The 17,640-nt window shown below is 40.6% G+C and overlaps 1 protein-coding gene across 4 annotated transcripts in view; it reads right to left on the bottom strand.

Moving 5' to 3' along the window:
• The window catches only part of pdlim5b (PDZ and LIM domain 5b), a 38,552-nt gene that overhangs the window by 7,785 nt on the left and 13,127 nt on the right, over positions 1-17,640 (bottom strand). The window contains exons 3-9 of one of the 4 annotated variants that reach the window (XM_071466841.1): positions 14,463-14,614; positions 6,543-6,576; positions 3,077-3,099; positions 2,226-2,246; positions 2,062-2,088; positions 1,548-1,702; positions 712-739 (exon numbers count right to left, since the gene is read on the bottom strand). In XM_071466841.1, coding sequence (XP_071322942.1) covers positions 712-739; positions 1,548-1,702; positions 2,062-2,088; positions 2,226-2,246; positions 3,077-3,099; positions 6,543-6,576; positions 14,463-14,614 — 440 coding nt within the window. Of the gene's footprint in view, positions 1-711; positions 740-1,547; positions 1,703-2,061; positions 2,089-2,225; positions 2,247-3,076; positions 3,100-5,669; positions 6,194-6,542; positions 6,577-14,462; positions 14,615-17,640 lie in introns of all 4 variants that reach the window. The other 3 variants (XM_071466839.1, XM_071466842.1, XM_071466840.1) reach the window with 3 other exon arrangements.

Genomic DNA, 17,640 nt, shown 5'->3' on the forward strand with positions numbered 1-17,640 from the left:
GAAAAGGAAATTTGGAAGGTTAAGTTGGGAGAATAAAAGTAAAAGATAACAAGAGGAAGCACTGGAATAAATGAAGGGAAAATAGCAAGTCACAGAAAACGCACAGTCGGAGGTTGAATAATAAACCAAGGCAGATGTGTAATATCTGCTCTCTCTCTCTCTTTAGAAACAGCACACTGAATAAAGTCTCGCTAACAGAAGGAGAACAGGCATATCCCTCTGGTTGGGCTGCCATTACCCACAATACCACTTAATTACCCACAGTTTCCAGTGAGTGACACACTGATTGGTTGGGGATCTGGTGTGGAGGGCAGGCTGTGCTTAGTGCAGAGTGAACTGACTTAAGACTGAGAAGAGCAGTAGCCATTGCAGCCTAGGCTGAGTCTATGGCTGTCTCCACTCAACCATCTTGCTCTGAGAGCTCTCAGTGCAGTCTCTCCAAATTTAGCCTTAAATTGAACATGACACTGTGGAACCATAAGATAAGGAAATCAGGACTTAACTCTGAATCACAGGCTAATAGACCTGCTTACAGGAGTGCTTTGAGGGCCAATTCTGACCTCTATAATCAAGAAATTATTATAACTGTAAGAACACCATTGCTAAAACAGATGCATTACGTACATCATTAAAAAAATGACCCACAGACAAAAGAGAAAGGCAGACAGAGAGAGGACGAACATTCACAAACACTGACAACCATCCACTTACTTCTTTCCACTGTTCTCTGGAGCTTGATCTGCAACATTACAGGAAAAAACACACCAATGAAAATAATGTCAAATGTACAAGAAATGGCCAGTGAGGATATAGGCAGAAAAAACAATGCTGCTGCTGGTTGCTGCTCTATCTCTGCTCTGACTTATTCTATGTTCATCTTGTCATCGTAAAAACGAAATGAGTAAAGCACATTGAATATGCATCAAAGTGTTCAAAACACATCACATGTTCCACAAACGTCTGCTAACATCATTTTGCAAAAAGAGAGAAGGAGACAGACAAATCTCTCATCTTACTTCATTCTATTAAGTGAGTTACTGTAAATGTCACTGTGCATCAGTTGAATAGATCCACGCGCGCACACACACACACACACACACACACACACAATTAGGAATGGATTCCAGCCCAAAGCCACAGGCTTCTTTTGTAACCATCAATGAGTCTTACAGTCAACACAGTAATATGAAAAATAAATTAAATCAAATGATGATGAAAGGTTTCTTTCATTATTTAAAAGAGCTATGAAATCACTATAGTCGACAGAGGCAATTGAGTTTGGATAAAAGAAATATGATTATAAAACAGGGAAGTAATAAAAGTCAATTATAAAGAAAAATCTTTGCAAAGATTGGACGTCTCTGGATAAATATGTAAAGTGCTCCAGCCTATAGTGATTTAAAGATCAAAAATGAACTGAAGACTGAGCCTTACCATACTCAGCCTTTTTTAACACTTAAAAAACATAAGTAATAAGACTCAGCAGAGTTAAGACTGCATCATCAGCCTGTCTAAGGCCATGGGAGCACATTGAAGTCGGTACACACCATTTTCAGTGCCGGTGAGCTGGGCCAGGATGCGGAAGGAGCGGGACTGGGAGGTGCCCGTTCGTGGATGCCAGTCCTCTGTGTCCTCAATCAGACGCTTCTTGCTGGCATCGCTCAGTGGGGACGCATGATTCTCAGGCTCTACAATAGGTTTCCTGCACAATCAGATCAACCAAGAAATGAGGATGTTTCAGACACAGAGAGCTATTGTGTTTTAAATATACAGTATAAAGTCTACCAGAGATTTCACTGCTAAAACAACCGTATAAATGATTATTACACTGTTAAATATTAACTTTTCAGGTTGAAAGGACAATATAACAGGACACCTGTACTACAGGATATCAATGTCCCTGTTTATACACACAGTCTCACAAACAAATAGCATTCATAGCAACCAACACCAACAGTACATATGTAAGTCACGAGTGCTCCACATTCAATCAAGGTGCAGCTTGTAGATACATGTTTGAGACCATGACCATGACTAACAGCTGTTTGGTTTCAGAATTACCTCCTAGGTCTAGGTGGAGGTGGAGTTCTGCAGGCGAGCAATGAGACAGCAGTGAGGAAAAATGCACAAAGGCAGAAACAAGTTTAAAGTCACATTAAGTGCTAAGTGTAGCGTATGCACTGCTTACATAGGAAAGTTAGAAAACGGTTCCCGCCTATACTTACTTAAGACTTCTCTGAGGCTCACTATTAGGAAGGAAAACCACAGAGCATAAGTCAGTCAGATAATAAAACTATATGCAGCAGGGTCAAATGGTGTTTATTAATTTAGCTTAACTATATTAAAATGGTGAAATACACATCAGTAAGTGTTGGGCATGAAAGTGACAGTGACTATATCTCACCACAAGATGGGAGTAAAGTGCTTTTAAAAATGGGAGGATCACCTTTTCTTCCAAATATAATTTGATGGTTCACTAATATGCAATAATATTTATGTTACGTGTTTACATGCATCATTTAGTTCAAGTGCTGTTCCAAACTGTGAGTTAAATTAATTATCAAAAGTGTAAGTGTGTGTGTGTGTGTGTGTTTATCTGTGTGCATATGTGTCAGGTGAGTGGAGGTGAAAGATGATCAAAGACAGCACAGGTCAGGCTATTCTTAGCCAAAGCAGAATAGACTTGGCAGTGATCTAAAAGGCCTTGAGTAAACATACTGACACCGGTAGCAGATAGAGCCAGACAGATGCAGAGTGTGCTGACAGGCCGGGCTGCTCTGGGTGTAAATACATTAGCTAACACAGAGCTTGACGCCACTGAGGAAATGAATGGACAATATGAGCTCAACCCCTAGCCGGGCTTCCTGTGGTGCCACAGAGACGGATTATTTACAGTTTGCTTGGACCTTAAAATGAGCATGTACTGTAAGTGGATGAGCACGAATGTGAGGTTTGTAAGGGTTAGCTCAAAGGGGTGCAAGCATGCCATCGTTAATCATAAACCAGAGAGATGAGAAGGCTGTAATCACATTCCACGTGGTTAGAGAGACACTATATTATCATTCACAGCACTAACTTGATGTCTGTCTCTTCTTCCTCCTGTTGGCAAAGAAAAGGTAAATGGAAAAGAAACGAAGCCAAAAGAGAGCATGAACAGACCAGTCGGAGAAAAAGAGCACAGTCCCAACACATGACCTTTAACTGAAAGGCCCTTCTGAGAGAATGTGCAGGACAGAAAACCAAAACCACAGAAACCACACAAACAAAGCATGCAGGTCAGGAAACAAACACACACATGCAGGAACAGATACCCTCCTCCTCGAAGAGGTGACAGTCAGGTTTCAGGCGACAGAGAGACTGAAGAGAGGACACAGTCATTTTGTGCCTTTTTAAAAAAATATATCTCATAGTTTATCTGGTCAGATTCAGGGTGTGTTAGAAATGTATTGCAAATATTCCTGAAAAGACTATCTCACTGCTGCTAACGTTGTACCTTTGTATAAAACACAGACAGATATAGGTGGTTTCACAGACGTATTTAAGTGTGAAGTCGTATAAGCTTTGCCTACTTGAAGCCAACAACAACAGACCTTTTTTGTTCAGGTGACAGAGAAAGTGGCAAATCGCTAAAGCCTACGTCAGCCTACTGTTACCCAACCAGTGAGCCACAGCCCTGCTGATGAAGCTCAGTCGAGTCTAACTTAGCTCTGTCCCTGGTCGCTAGAAGCACAGAGCTGCCAGGACTCTGGCTAATTAGAAACAAGTGTTACACCAGCAGTTGCCTGTTGGGCAGACTGTGTGTTTGGCAGAGTTGCGAACCCCACTGTCAATTAATGATATGCAGGCAGTAGCATCAGTTAGCATGTTGTCTAGACTCTGCTCCCTTTTTCAGTTGCCCTGTGAAAGATTTAAACAAGATGTGCGGTACGCCTTGGATTTTCCTTGTATGCAGCTGTGTGAAAACTGAAGTGATGGACTGTTTCAGTGTTAGCTTTTTAAATGAGACACATTTTGAGGTGAAATGGGGCATGAAGAATGATAGGGAAAGCAGAATTTAATTGTCTGTGATACATGTACATTTTTTGAGATAAAGCAAAAATGTCCTCTAATCTGTGGTCTCTATGGACCTCAACTCCTTCTGGACCTGCAAACTGAAACACACAGTGTACGTATAATACTAAATCACTCACATCATATTTCACTTTACACCAACATAAATTGTGAGGTTGCTCTATATATACAGTGACTTCAGAAAGTATTCAGACCCCTTCACTTTTTGCACACTTTATTGTGTTGGAGAATTCATATTAAATTGATAAAATTGTCATTTTTACCCATCAATCTACACTCAATAACCCATTATGACAAAGGTGAAAACATGATTTTATACATTTTTGCAAATGAAAAAGCTGAAAAAACTTAAATCTCTCATTTGCAAAAGTAAATGACACTCAGACACTTTGCTGAGGCACAAATTGAACTCTCTGTAGACCCCTGTAGACAAACAAATTGTGGTGAGGCACAGATCGGGACAAGGGTATAAAGCTATTCCTAAAGCTTTGAATGTTCCCGGTAGCACAGAGGCCCCACTAAGTATCAAATGGAAAAAAAGTTTGGATCTTGAATCTTCCTAGAGTTGGCTGTCTGGTCAAACTGAGTAACTGGGCAAGGAAGGCCTTGGTTAATGAGATGACAGAGAAGCCAACTGTCACTCCAAATGTCTTCTGCAGAGATGAGAGAACCTGCCGGAAGAATGACAATCTCAGTAGCACTTCATCAATCAGGCCCTTGGACAGAAACCACTTTGTGTAAAAGGCATATGACAGCCTGCATGGAGTTTGCCAAACAGCATTTAAAGGCCTGGGGAAAGCACGAGTAAAAATATTCTTTGTCTGATGAGACGAAACATTTTTGTCTTTGAGCAGAAACGCAATGTCTGGAGGACACCAGGCACTGCTCATCACCTGGCCAATACCATCCCTACAGTAAAGCATGGTGGTGCTGCAGGTACAGGGAGATAGGTCAGAATTGAGGGAAGGATGAATGCAGCCAAATACAGAGAGGCCCCTTGGAAAAAACCTGCTCCCTCCAGCATGTGACCTGAGACTGGCGTGATGGTTCTTATCCTTTCAGCACAAAAATGACCTTCAGCACACAGCCAAGACAGCACTGGAGTGGCTTCTGGACAAGTCTCTGACTGTGGTTGAGTAGCCCAGCCAAAGCCCAGACTTGAACCCCACAGAACATCTGTGGAGAGACCTGAAGATGGAAGTTCACAGACACATCCAGGAGCTTGAGATGATCTGCCAGGAAGAATGGGATAAACTACCCAAATCCAGGTGTGCGAAGCTTGTAGAAAATTCAAAGCTGTAATTGCTGCCGAAGGGGCTTCTACAAAGTACTAAATTATGTGTCTGAATACTTTTGTAAATGAGAGATTTCAGCTTTGATTGTAATTAAATTTCCAAAAAGTGTTTTCATCTTATGGGTTATTGAGTGCAGATTGATGGGCAAAAATCTTTGAATTTAAAATCAAACCCCACAACATAATAAAATGCTGAAAAATTGAAGGAGTCTGAATACTTTCTGAAGCCACTGTATACACCAGACTTCAGCTATACTCCTTCTTTACCGCAATTTCATTACTGCATGTGATAAATGGTACCTACCCATTGAAGTTCTCTGACAGCCCCTGGCTCTCCAACAGACCTCGTCTCTGTCCCATAGCGACCTCACAAGCATTGGCATTAGAGTAGAGGTTGATGGGTGTGTTATAGACGGAGGACTGTGGGACATTGGGATGGGAGGAGGGGGCTGTCACTCTGGCTGGGGAGGAGGAGTTAGACGAGGATGAAGAGGCAGATGGGGAGGTGAAGGTGGAACGTGCAGGGCTAGGCCTGGAAACTGAGTTGGCTGAAGCGGAATCTGGAGCAGCGATGCTGGACTTCAGTGGAAACGGAGGCTGTGGCGGCTGAGAGGGGGCAGCTGGCGTGAAAGCAGACGATTCAGAGGGAATCGAGGCTACTTTGGGGGCAGCTGGGGAAGAAGAAGCTGTAACCACGCTGCTGTTCCCCCCAAATGGCCGAGCTGTCTTGTTGTATAGAGGATTGGGCTGACTTGATGGCTTGGTGTATGTGCTGCTTGGGGCAGGGTGAGTGATTGGGACAGGCTTAATGATTTCCTGAGGTTCGTCCTGGATAAAGGTGAAGACACACAACATGCACAAACAGCAAATCCACAATAAACTCATGCATGTAAACCAGCATTCCCAAAAGCACTGCACAAAAAAAATCACATCTAAATCAACGGTGTTCTCACACGGCTGCATGGATGAAAGTCATGCCTGAGCCATACAAGTTTAAGAGGTGCTATAAAACGTGGCCTCTCAGGTCAGTTCTGCATGCCAAGCCAATTTGTGTTCTGATATTATCTCAGAAGGGCAAAATGAGCATGCTCACCTTTAAGTCAATCTGGTATTAAATTCATATGACAAATGGAATTCAGTAAATATACATTTTTTTTGTGAATATTTTACTTCATACCTTAGGCACTGCATCTTTAGGGGCACTGGAGGGTCTGTGAAGACAGAAAGAGAGCTATTGAATCACTGCTTACAAAACATGTTCACACCCATGATTAAATCAACTTGAATTCATGCAGATTTATTACGCAGGTTTACAAAGGTTGATTTCCAACTACAAACTTTGGAATTATTTATAATAATTATAATAATATAATTATTATATCATCACTTCACACACTCAAAATTTTATTAACCCTAATTTGATCCAACAGAGGGTGAGATTATTTTGTGTTCTCTGCTGTGTTGCCATTTTGAGATGGTAATATTTTGTGATACAGTATTTGATATATGACCTATTGAGGATTATCAGAGAAGAACAGCAGTCAGTGTAAAAAAAGCCCTTTTACAAAAAACACACATGTATGTATAAAACATTGTGTTATTGACCTGAATGAGGTTGAGTTCACATTCCAGCTATTTTTTGTCAGAGACACATTACAGTATCTGAGATGTCAGAGCATCCTCCAAAACATGCTAAAGTGGAGTTTTCAAAATGAAACTGCATTACTGTGTGATAATAAAATAACTTTGATTTAAGAGGAAAAATTAATAAATAAAGGTACCTAAATGTTTCCAGTGATCACCTATCTCAAGGTTCAAGTTCTGGAAATGGACTTTTATTGCATTATGAAATAAATGAAACAAACAGCAGCCTGGAAAGCAGGAAACCTTCAAAGTTGTACGATCTGGAAAATGTTTAACAATAATTATATGTAATTTGTAGTTAAGGTGCTAAAATATGCAAAACCACCCGTATGTGTGAACGCACTGTGCTTCAGGGTGTGTGTCCACATGCAGACTGGTGTTGAAGTGTGGTGCATGTCTGATTTACACTTATGATTGAAGCAGCTGCCACAGTTTTAGCACCGATGGGAAAAGGGGGGGGGGTCTGTTTGTGTCTTCTCTTGAGATGTCCTCGATAGAAACCGGCAAATATCCAACAAACCTTTCATCTCCCCTTTTTTTTTCATTCTAGATATTCTCTTTTTCTCCTCTCTGTTTTCTATTGTGTGCCACAGTATTGAAATTTAATAACAACATACCTTTTTTATAGCATGTGTTGTGTATTACTGCGAGTCATACATGCAATGCACCACCCGCCTTTCACCTTAAACAAGACAATGGAAGTCCCTTTCAGGAAGTTGAAATATCTTAAAATGACTGTTAGTGAAGCATTGAAACTCAAATGCAGACAGATGCCTTTGTAAACAATGTGTCCTATATTTAGTCCAGACAACGTGTCCCTTATTCCTCATTAAAACAAAATACAAAATACAAAAAAACAGACAGTGAGTCAGCAAGGCTGGTTCCGGACCATGAGCTACGGTATGTCCGCTGCCGTCTTTCCTTTCTCTGCCATATTAGGAAAACAGTCAACAAACTCTCATGCATTTCCTTTCTGACTGAGCCTGGCACTGGGCTATGACAGAGCCCCACCCTCTAACCAGATGTTGATGTCATCTATGCCCATACTTGCATTTACAGTTTCCACTTAGCAGTTAATATACAGTATGCTTATTTTCCTATGTACTTGTACTATTGGATTTGCTTATGGAGAAAGACCACGCTGAGCCAAGGACAACAGCAAAAGGTCTAAAGATCAGACAGCACATTCCATTACAAATAGGACCCAGTCTACAATGAGGTAGTGTGTATCTGCCATCAGTGGCCCAGAGTGGGGCAGCTGGGTGGAGTCACTCTCTATCTGATTTTCCCCAGAGCAAACTGAAAAAACACTTGTAAAGGTGGTCCCGCAAACATCTGCTCTGCTCCGAGCCTAGCTGGACCTACTATTGTTCTGCTATTTACAGAGACACAAACACTGGGTGAGTGTGTGGGCGCACAGCCATGTATTTGCTTTTTGGTGTCCAAGTGTACATGTTGGTTAATTTGCGTATAACTGGATAGTATCATGACGGCAGCTGGACTACAGTTCCCATGCCTGTTGTCCTCTTGTTGGTGTGTGAACTATCAGCGTCGTTCTGGCCTCTGCAACACACTAATTCACTTCTGAGTATTCAAACTATCATGAAATTGGGGAAACATGTTCCAAAACTGTACTACAGTCAAAACTGTACTACAGTATTATTCATGTTTCATGTATGAACTACTTTTATTGTCAGTGTTATTCAAAGGGCTAGATGCTGCAAATTTATAAGATCGTGGCAAAAAATACAAACAGTAAAAACCTTTATAATTACACACATTTTCTTTATAAACAGATAAGTGTATAGAATACATTTGCAGATATATCTATGGTCATCTGTGCTTATTATAGATGTCATAGTTTCTCTGAAGGAAGAACATAAAGAAAATAAGCTATATAATATTTTACACTTTACTGTGTTGTCCTATGAATTACGGTGGATAGGTATTTATCACACAATGTGATGTTTTCTCTAATGTTAATTCAACTAAACTTGCCCATAAATACAAAAGATCTAAATCAGAGGCTTTTCTGATTTTGCCAGTGTTTATATCTGAAATGTATCTGCTGTATGTGACTGCTGGCACCATAGTTTGTGCTACTGTATGTGTTCACAATACAGAGAAATCCTGCCCCTGTTGAAAACCTAGTCATGGCTTTGCTCGGCCTCAAACAAGCTCCAGTTGGTTCCTCCAAATCTAATTAGTTTAGTTTTATTAGATTACAGATGCAGATATCTACAAGGTTTATTTATGGGTCAAGTTTAGACTATATACCTAAATAAAATTTAATAAATATGTGCAAGATATAAATACACATCACACACATTAACTTGACAGCAAAAGATAAAAAGTCATTGAGTGTGGTTTTCATCAACATAGACTTCTCTGTGACCCACTCTCTCTCTCTCTCTCTCTCGCTCTCTCTCTCACACACACACACACACAGCTCCAGAATAAGAGAATGAGGGGGCTAAGCGGAGAAATACGCCTGAGGGCAAAGTAGACTGACGCATTTCCACCCTGCCTGTCTCTTTGAGGGCCAAGAGAAACAATCTGGCATATGGCATTTGACTGAATGATGGAGCAGCTAATAGACACAGCTTTCTCACCACAAACACACACACGCACAGACACACACATGCCCTACCAGCTTACAGACTCAAAAAGCCTTTTTTTTTTACATGGAGGGCAAAGTGCTGAAATAAGTGTAGCCTTTCATTTACCCTGCACTGTTTTCACTTCAGCTTCACAAACAGTTTCTGGAGATGAAAACTGCAGACTTTAATGATCTCCTGCAATACCCATCTGACTCCAAGCATCTGTCTCTGTCTTTTGCTCTGTTCCCTGGTCACAGTTTTGTTTACTCTCATCATATCAAAGCCGACTGAGAGTCAGAGCTGGGTACAGTTATTATGTGATATGTGGGAGGAAGGGGCTGAGTAGAATTCATACAGCCTATTAATGTTGTGCACAGGCAACATTATTCCAAAACACTGTTGAACCAGATCTGCCCTCCTATATTTAACTTGTGTGATAACTGTTAAAACTCTGCGGGAGACCTGGCAAACACCATCTGTTTTCTCAGATTTACCACTGCATGAAAATTTGAGAAAAAGCATAAAGAAGAAGAAAAACAAAGAGGAAAAAAAAAAACATAGGAAAGCAAAACAAAAAACTCCAACAGAAGGATGTGGAGTTAGAGGGCTTGGAAAATAACTTTTTTCCCCCTGTATTTCTGTTTTTCTGTGCAGCCAGCCTATCTGCTCAGTGGCAAAACTCACAGCTTGTGTCTGGCACATGGCCTCTCCCATCTCTCTTCACACCGCTCCCTCATATTTACTGAGAATGAGCATCTTGGAGGAGGAATTTTTGACATTTCATTGGAAAGAGTCAGAACATAAGGTTTCAAAAGAGCGACAGAAACGTTGACTGTGATTTCCAGAGTTAAAGCCAGCTCACATATGCCTGGCATCATCTTTGATGCTGCTGTCAGTTGCCTGTATACTTCACTAACATGATTATTGTCCATGTCTGGTGTGTCTGTTCACGTGTAAGAACCCCATGTACTTGCCCGTATCAGCAGTCACATGCACGGTGGTGATGGAGGACATTCATGACATTCATCTCCATGTGCCTTATCATGCTCACTACTGCTCAGTGAGTGAAATCTCTCCGCTCAAGTGCGCTTCTCTCGACATTCACAGTCATAGGAGCTGCATCATGAAGAGCTCGGTGAATAAAACAAGTAGGAAAATGAGGGAGTTCTTCCCCAGGTCAGATTTCTGGATACTGCATCCATGACAGGATAAGTTGCAATTCTAGTTAATGTATTTTTTAATGCACATCCAACCAATGTAATAACCCCTCATCCTTTCTTACTTTAGTTCCGACCACCACACCACATCTGGCTAAGGCAGCCAGGAGTCAGTGGGGGCTCTGGTCTGCATTGGATTGTCCTCTGCTTCACCCTGTTATAACCATAGCATGAGACTTGTTGCGTGTACATTCACCATGTGTGAGAGTATCTGTAGGTTTAACCCACAGCTCCCTAGCTGATTTGTGTTTAACTATAGTAAATGGCCTGTAGGCAAAAAAAAAAAAAAAAAACTGTATCATATAATGTAGCTACAGCATTGACCACATTGTAGTTTTGGTTAATCAAATCTAAAGCTTTTTTAAAATGATTATGTAATCAAAAGATGAAGAGTGTGGCTAGAGTAAAAACAAATAAATAAATAAATAAATATGTGTATATGTATGTATTGTGTGTAATATAGTGATGTACAGGTATGTAACTTCATGCTCTCCTGTACTCAGGATCTGAAACATTCTCTTTCTGCGGGAGCTGACACAAATTCTTGTGTAAAACATGGTCGGATTGCCGAGCTCGCTGTGTTGATCTGTATTATCGTTGAGGTTTTGGAACCAGGTGCAGCCAACCACAACCTCTGGGGAGCGGTGTTTCATTGCGCTGTGCTGCATATTTCAATGACAATAAATAAACATCAATTATCATACTTTCCTAAGGCTACTTCCCACAGCTGCCTGGTGACTGTTGGCTGCTCAGCAACAAGATTTTGATGGCGGTAGAACAGAAAGTACCCATAAGAATTTGCTGATAACTGCTGACCATATCAGCTGCAAGGATATATTCAAAAGGATGGAAGATCAAAACACAAAAATAGGTCTGTGTTTAGTTGTCATTTTTGAAGTGGAACTTACTCTCAGAATTACACTTTTGTATATTTACTCTGTTCTGTTTAGGAAAACTAGCCGAAGATGGTGAGTAAGCAAGTGCTGTCCCTTGTACAAATGTGTCTGGTAATGAAACTGAAGCCTCACCAAAATAAAAGACTGGATCCAACAAACAAACAGCCTGACGACACAACCTTGAATACTAAATACTTCTACTCTGGCAGTGACATTCTTCCAACAAATAAACAGACACTGCTTTGACATCTGAAATCCTGATATCCATCCTGAGACCACAGTCTTGGAGAGGAAAACCTGGTTTCTCTGCCTGTCACAAAACACAGAACAGCTCTTTGCTCATTCAGACTCATCTAGTCAGATCTGTTTTGATTTACTGTAGAGTGGAACGACAGGATGACGGGGGGAGTCCACCCTCTCTAATGAAAACATGTTTCCCCTCACCTAGCAACAGGAACATAACATATTGGAATCAATAACCATGTCTTTTCGGTGAGACAAAAAGATATGATTAGTGACACATGGTAACACCATTACAAATAAAATGGTTTTAATTGGATGTTTGTTTGTTTGTTTGTTTTTGCTGATAAAATTTCTAGCTGTTGAATAAATTATATGTGACAGTAATTTTACAACCATTTTATGCCCACTAGTTAATGTACAACTGCAGTGTAGGTGTTATCTCTTCTGGACTTCAGCATTTGCACTGGATGTTGATTAATGTGATTCCTGTTTGAATAAACCATAGACATCCTTTCACTTGATAGTGAAATCAGTGCATACAGCAGATTAAAAGCTTTGGTAAAGCTTCTACTGTACACACGTGATGTGTTCATGCACTTTCTACAAGAATATGTTAAAAAGGTAAATAAAAGCAGTGCTGGTGATGAACTGCAGAGAGAATTGTACAAGTTGAATAGTGTTTTTGGTACATACATTACACTGTGGTTTAGCTAGTAGGTATAAAGTGCCCACTTTTTAAAACTGATTTTCATCTTTTTTAATAAAAACTTACAAAAACAAATAGCCACTGAGACAATATAGTTAAGTGCTTCTAAAATGCTTCTTCCTGTGTCGCTGGATAAGGACACACAACATCAACACCAAGCAGCTCTGAAGAAAAACACCAGAAGTCAAGCAAACTGCAATCATACATCATTTTTAACGAGGGGACCCTTGTTGTTCAGTGGGTGATTTTAGTTGTAGTTTACATGTGCTATGAGACCAGAATGTTTGATGTTTCATTGTGCATCCATTACCCACAGTAGATTACATGCAGCTGTGGGACAGAGCTATTTTAGGACTTTTTTCCCACGATTGAAGCACAGAGGCTGCCTTCCTCTTTGATGTGGTGATGGAATGACAGGACATGCAAACCAGGCTTTGAGCCTCCGTCAACATGTTTTACAGTTTGGAAAGTGTGTGTGCTTCACGTCCATTTGTTTGTGTCTAACACTAAAGCTACTCTTCTTTACACTTGACTGCAGAAAATGTAGTGTGTTTGTGTCTGTGTGTGTGGTAAAGTGCTCGGTTAGTATTTATGAGAAGGGATCACTCTTTGTAACATTTCTGTTTATCCATCTTCTTCAAAATAAAATAAAACAAACAGTCATTCCATGACACAATGTCGGAGCTTGTTTGGGGCGTTTGCTAATTGAAAACTTTCCTCGTTGGACAAATATAATGACAACTTCTGTGGGATCCCTGCCTTCTTTTCTTTGCAGCTTGTATTAAGGAATAGAGGGCTTTAAGAGCTCTCATTTAAATGCTGCTAATATTGCAGTAGGACCTTAATACACTCAAAGCCTCCAGAATAACAGGGTCTCCCTTTTGCTAATGTCAGGAGCAGAGGAGCAGCTGATGAACTCAGCATGATCAGACGCAATCCAAAGCTGAAGCCTGCTCTGATGACTTCTACAGATTCTGTGCCCTACACTGCACAGCCAGGGAGACCATGTGTAAACCATTAATTAAGAACTCCACTGTAATAACACAGAAATCAGATGGTTCTCCATTTCTTCCGTGTGCGCTGTGTAGCAGTAACATATAATACGGTGCTTTTCTAATGAGTTATTTAAGACTACACTTTTGGACATGTCTTTCCTGGACGATCCAAGGGCAGGATTTCCGATCTTAGGGCCAACAGTTTGACTGGAACTTCACTGTCAAGTCAACTGATCTGCATTAAATATGTTAAAATAAAGCCTAAACTCTGATGCTACAGTGTAAATTGTACTTAAAATGAACTCTTCAGAGCACATAGGAATCATTATTCCAATATCATACTTTTGTAACCAGTCAACTCTGATTATAATGCAGATCACATGACATATGAACTGATGCAAGAAACAACAAGCTTAATCTCGTCTTTTTAACATTTCCAAACTCCCCGCAGGACCTCAGGGCCATAGCATCTGTTGTGGCAGAACACGCAACTGTTTTAAATTAGCACAACAGGAGCTCATCTGTTTCAAATGACGAAAAGGCAAATTGAATACAGCACAAATCCACCAAATATGGCAATCAAGCTTCCAATTGCTGCTCGTTTTGTTAGTCAGGTCAATATCCTGCGAAAAAGAAAGCTTCAAATGCACACTGCACAAGTTCCTCAAGTAGGCTTAAATACACACAGGTACTGTAGGCAAATCAACAAAGTCAACAATGTGTGCATGCTTTCGTTGAGCGAGGAAACTCATAAATTATTACGTAGAAGGTGAGCGTTCATGTGTGCAGCTGTTACCTCTGTAGAGTGAGGTCGAGATTGCCTGTGCAGGCCTTAATCTTGTTCTGGGCTTCTAGGTGATTCATGCTCTCTGTGGAAATGCCATTAATGGAAAGAATGATGTCCCCGACACTCATCTTGGCTTGGACTGCCTTGCCTCCATCAGTCAGCTGCAATTAAACATGCAAACAGATGAGAAAACATGCTCGTTATGCACATAGTTACACCAAACAAATATGAGTATTCACACAGTATAGCTACAGCAACTCTGCTTCTTAGTAAAGGAAGATTAACAAGCAACTTTTGACACAGGAACTTTTCTTGTGAGGAGCAAAAGGTCCATAAACACCCTTTACTAATGTTTTCATTTGGAACTTCGGGGTTTTGTACATGTCTGCAGTTTAACAAAATGAATAAGAGATCATTCTCTGTGTGCATTTTAGTGTTGGTATTTTTCTTGTAATCAGAAAGCATAGTACTCTCCTTTCCGTTTCCTGTCTTATGTAACTGTTGTCAGATAAGATAGGCATCTTATTCTCTTCACAACATCCATTCTACATCCACCACAACAATCTGCCCATTAAAAAAAGCCAAAACATTCCCACTGTGATGACTCACACTACCAATTGACCACTGACCACAAATCAAAACCACATGATTTTCCAAAGTTTGAATTTTAATCATGGAAACGTGTGCGCCGCATATTTCAGTTAGAAATATATTATGCATGGGGATAAGGGTAATTATCAAAATTTAAGAAATACTTTGCAAATTTATTAAAAATTGAAAACAGAGGTGTATAATTTATACACACATTTCGATGTTGTTTTCAGTACTTTGAAAGAGCTTCACTGCCAGTGAGCACTGCTTCAGCTGGAGTTGCTTTTGCCTCTTTCAGGCTTTGCACAACTGCATTTGAGAGGTTGAAGTTTCTCAGATTCTTCCTTGTTGACCCACATGAGCTCTGTCAGAGTAAATACCAGACCATCAGAGTGTCTGTAAATTGGAATCTTCAGTTCTCCCTTCAGATTTTCAGCGACCTGATCCATTTCTTTTGCTGGGTCTCTTAAGAACATTCAGAGACTTGAAGCCTCTCCAGGCTTTTCTTTGGCGTGTGCTTCATTTGTTATTGTGGTGCTGAAAGGTGCTGGTGCACAGGTTGTCTGCTCTGAAGTGGGTTTTTTTCTTTAGGAGCTTCATGTCCTGGCTCAGGCACTCAAGCCAGTAAAATTTTTTTCTGACCACATGAGTGAATGTTTTTCTTCAGGTTCTAAACCCTTGTGAACTGAGTACATGCTGTGCAAAACTGGGATTTCAAACTATTCATGAATTGTGAAGTAAACCGATTTTAACACGTGGACAGAGTCAAGGGTTTTGTATATCTTACAAAGTAAATGAAAAGTGGGAAAAGCCTAATATTTTAATATAAGAAATGTAAACCCATTGTCATGGGGAGAAGCATTTAATACTTGGTAGATTTGATGAAAGCAAAGGCTTAAAAGCTTAAAGCTTTTTAACCGTCTGAGTCTGCCAGTGAGTAAAGTCGGGTTGATGTTCGTCAGCCTTCCACCATGCTGAGACGTGCATGTAAAGCTCAGGAAGCAACGTAATAAAACCATGACGATGGGATGACTCTCTACCAGGTGTGGTGATCGACCAGTGATTACACAAGACTGTGCACACCTCATCAATCACTCAGCACACACTTCCACATTCAGACCTGTTCAGCCATGCTGGCTGTGATTATGCAGGAACATAAAAGAACTCCATGTACTTGTTTACCTTACGCTGGCTTTGTTATGATGATATCTTTGTCATCTCTCTGCTGTGTTAAAGAACAGAACTCACGGTGCCTGAGGCCTCAAATGCTTAAGGAAAAATAGGGGCCTAGGAAGCACACACACATACATTAAAGTGGAAGTTCAGGTGAGGTCTATGTTTTATTTTGTCTGATGACTCCACTGAGTGTTGAATATAAAATGAATAGGTACATGCTCCACCCCCACCCTCTAAAAATCCATAATAAATTTCTATGACACAGTAAAATTTAAATGCATGCAAAAGACCTTTCACTTTCCAGTCATCATCAGTAACACAGACTTGAAAGTAGTTCTTTATATGAACCCACCCTGATTAAGACATAAACAATAACTGCTCCCCGTTCCTACAGGATATGTCCAGGTTAGGTAACCCTAAAAGACTTGCTCTGCTTTTTAAAAAGCTGCCGATGAGACATAAAGAATGTGCCATTGTGTTAACCCTCATACTCACAAAGTAGGGGAAAAGAGTGGGAGGGAGGCTGGGAGAGAAAGAATGAGGAAGTGACAGCGGTGGTCTTCGTGACTGACACATTTCTCTGGAGTCCTGCTTTCCTTGCGTCACTATCAAGTTAATTATCAGTAGGGAAAGTGTAGAGAGCATAGCTGTGGCTGATATATGCATACCAACATCTAGGAAACCTACAGTGCAGCCACATGCTCAGTGCTATTCACAAAGTGCAGAGTACTCACTACACAGTCATGTACAAAACTTCAACTGACTCACTCACTCACTCAATGTCTGACACAGACCCACAGACACACCTGTCAGCATTTACTCAGTATGTTCTGACTCATTTACTTTCAGTAAAATAACTCAGTGCAAAAGCCATAAAAGTGAGTGCAAGCACTTTTCAGAGATCACTGGCTCTGTCTTAGAGCTCCAGAGGTCAATAGCAGAGAAAAGCTGGTGAAGGATTGTTGAGTGAACACGTCCTCGGGACGCGTCTCTCCATCTCTCAGTGTCTCCCTCTCTGGATGTCTGTGAGTGTTAATGTGTGTTAAACAGAAAGAGAGAGAGTGAAAAGGAGATCTGAGTTTGTCTCCTTGTAGGGTTGTGAGAAAAGACAGTACTGCATAGCTCTACATATGGTAATTGTACTACATGTACTATTCCTAGAGGTGAAGAGAGGACTCTTGTAACATTCTCGGAAAGATAGGTCTTTTTATATGTGGTTAACAATGTTTAACACGTTAGCCTGCAGCACACAGGGAGCACTTTATAAATGCCATCTTCTTTTACTCAATCGCTCTCTTTCTCACATGGATACAAAACAAATAGATGTTACAGTAAGAATCCCTGGCATCCACAGTCTATAAATATAAATCAAGAGAGGCCTGCAGCACTCGTGACAGAGAGCAGATAAGTAATGAACTAG

The sequence above is a fragment of the Trachinotus anak genome, unplaced genomic scaffold (genome assembly GCF_046630095.1).
Source record: "Trachinotus anak isolate AG129_WGS33_773 ecotype Australia unplaced genomic scaffold, CSIRO_AGI_Tana_v1 ptg000028l, whole genome shotgun sequence".
Taxonomy (NCBI): Eukaryota; Metazoa; Chordata; class Actinopteri; order Carangiformes; family Carangidae; genus Trachinotus; species Trachinotus anak.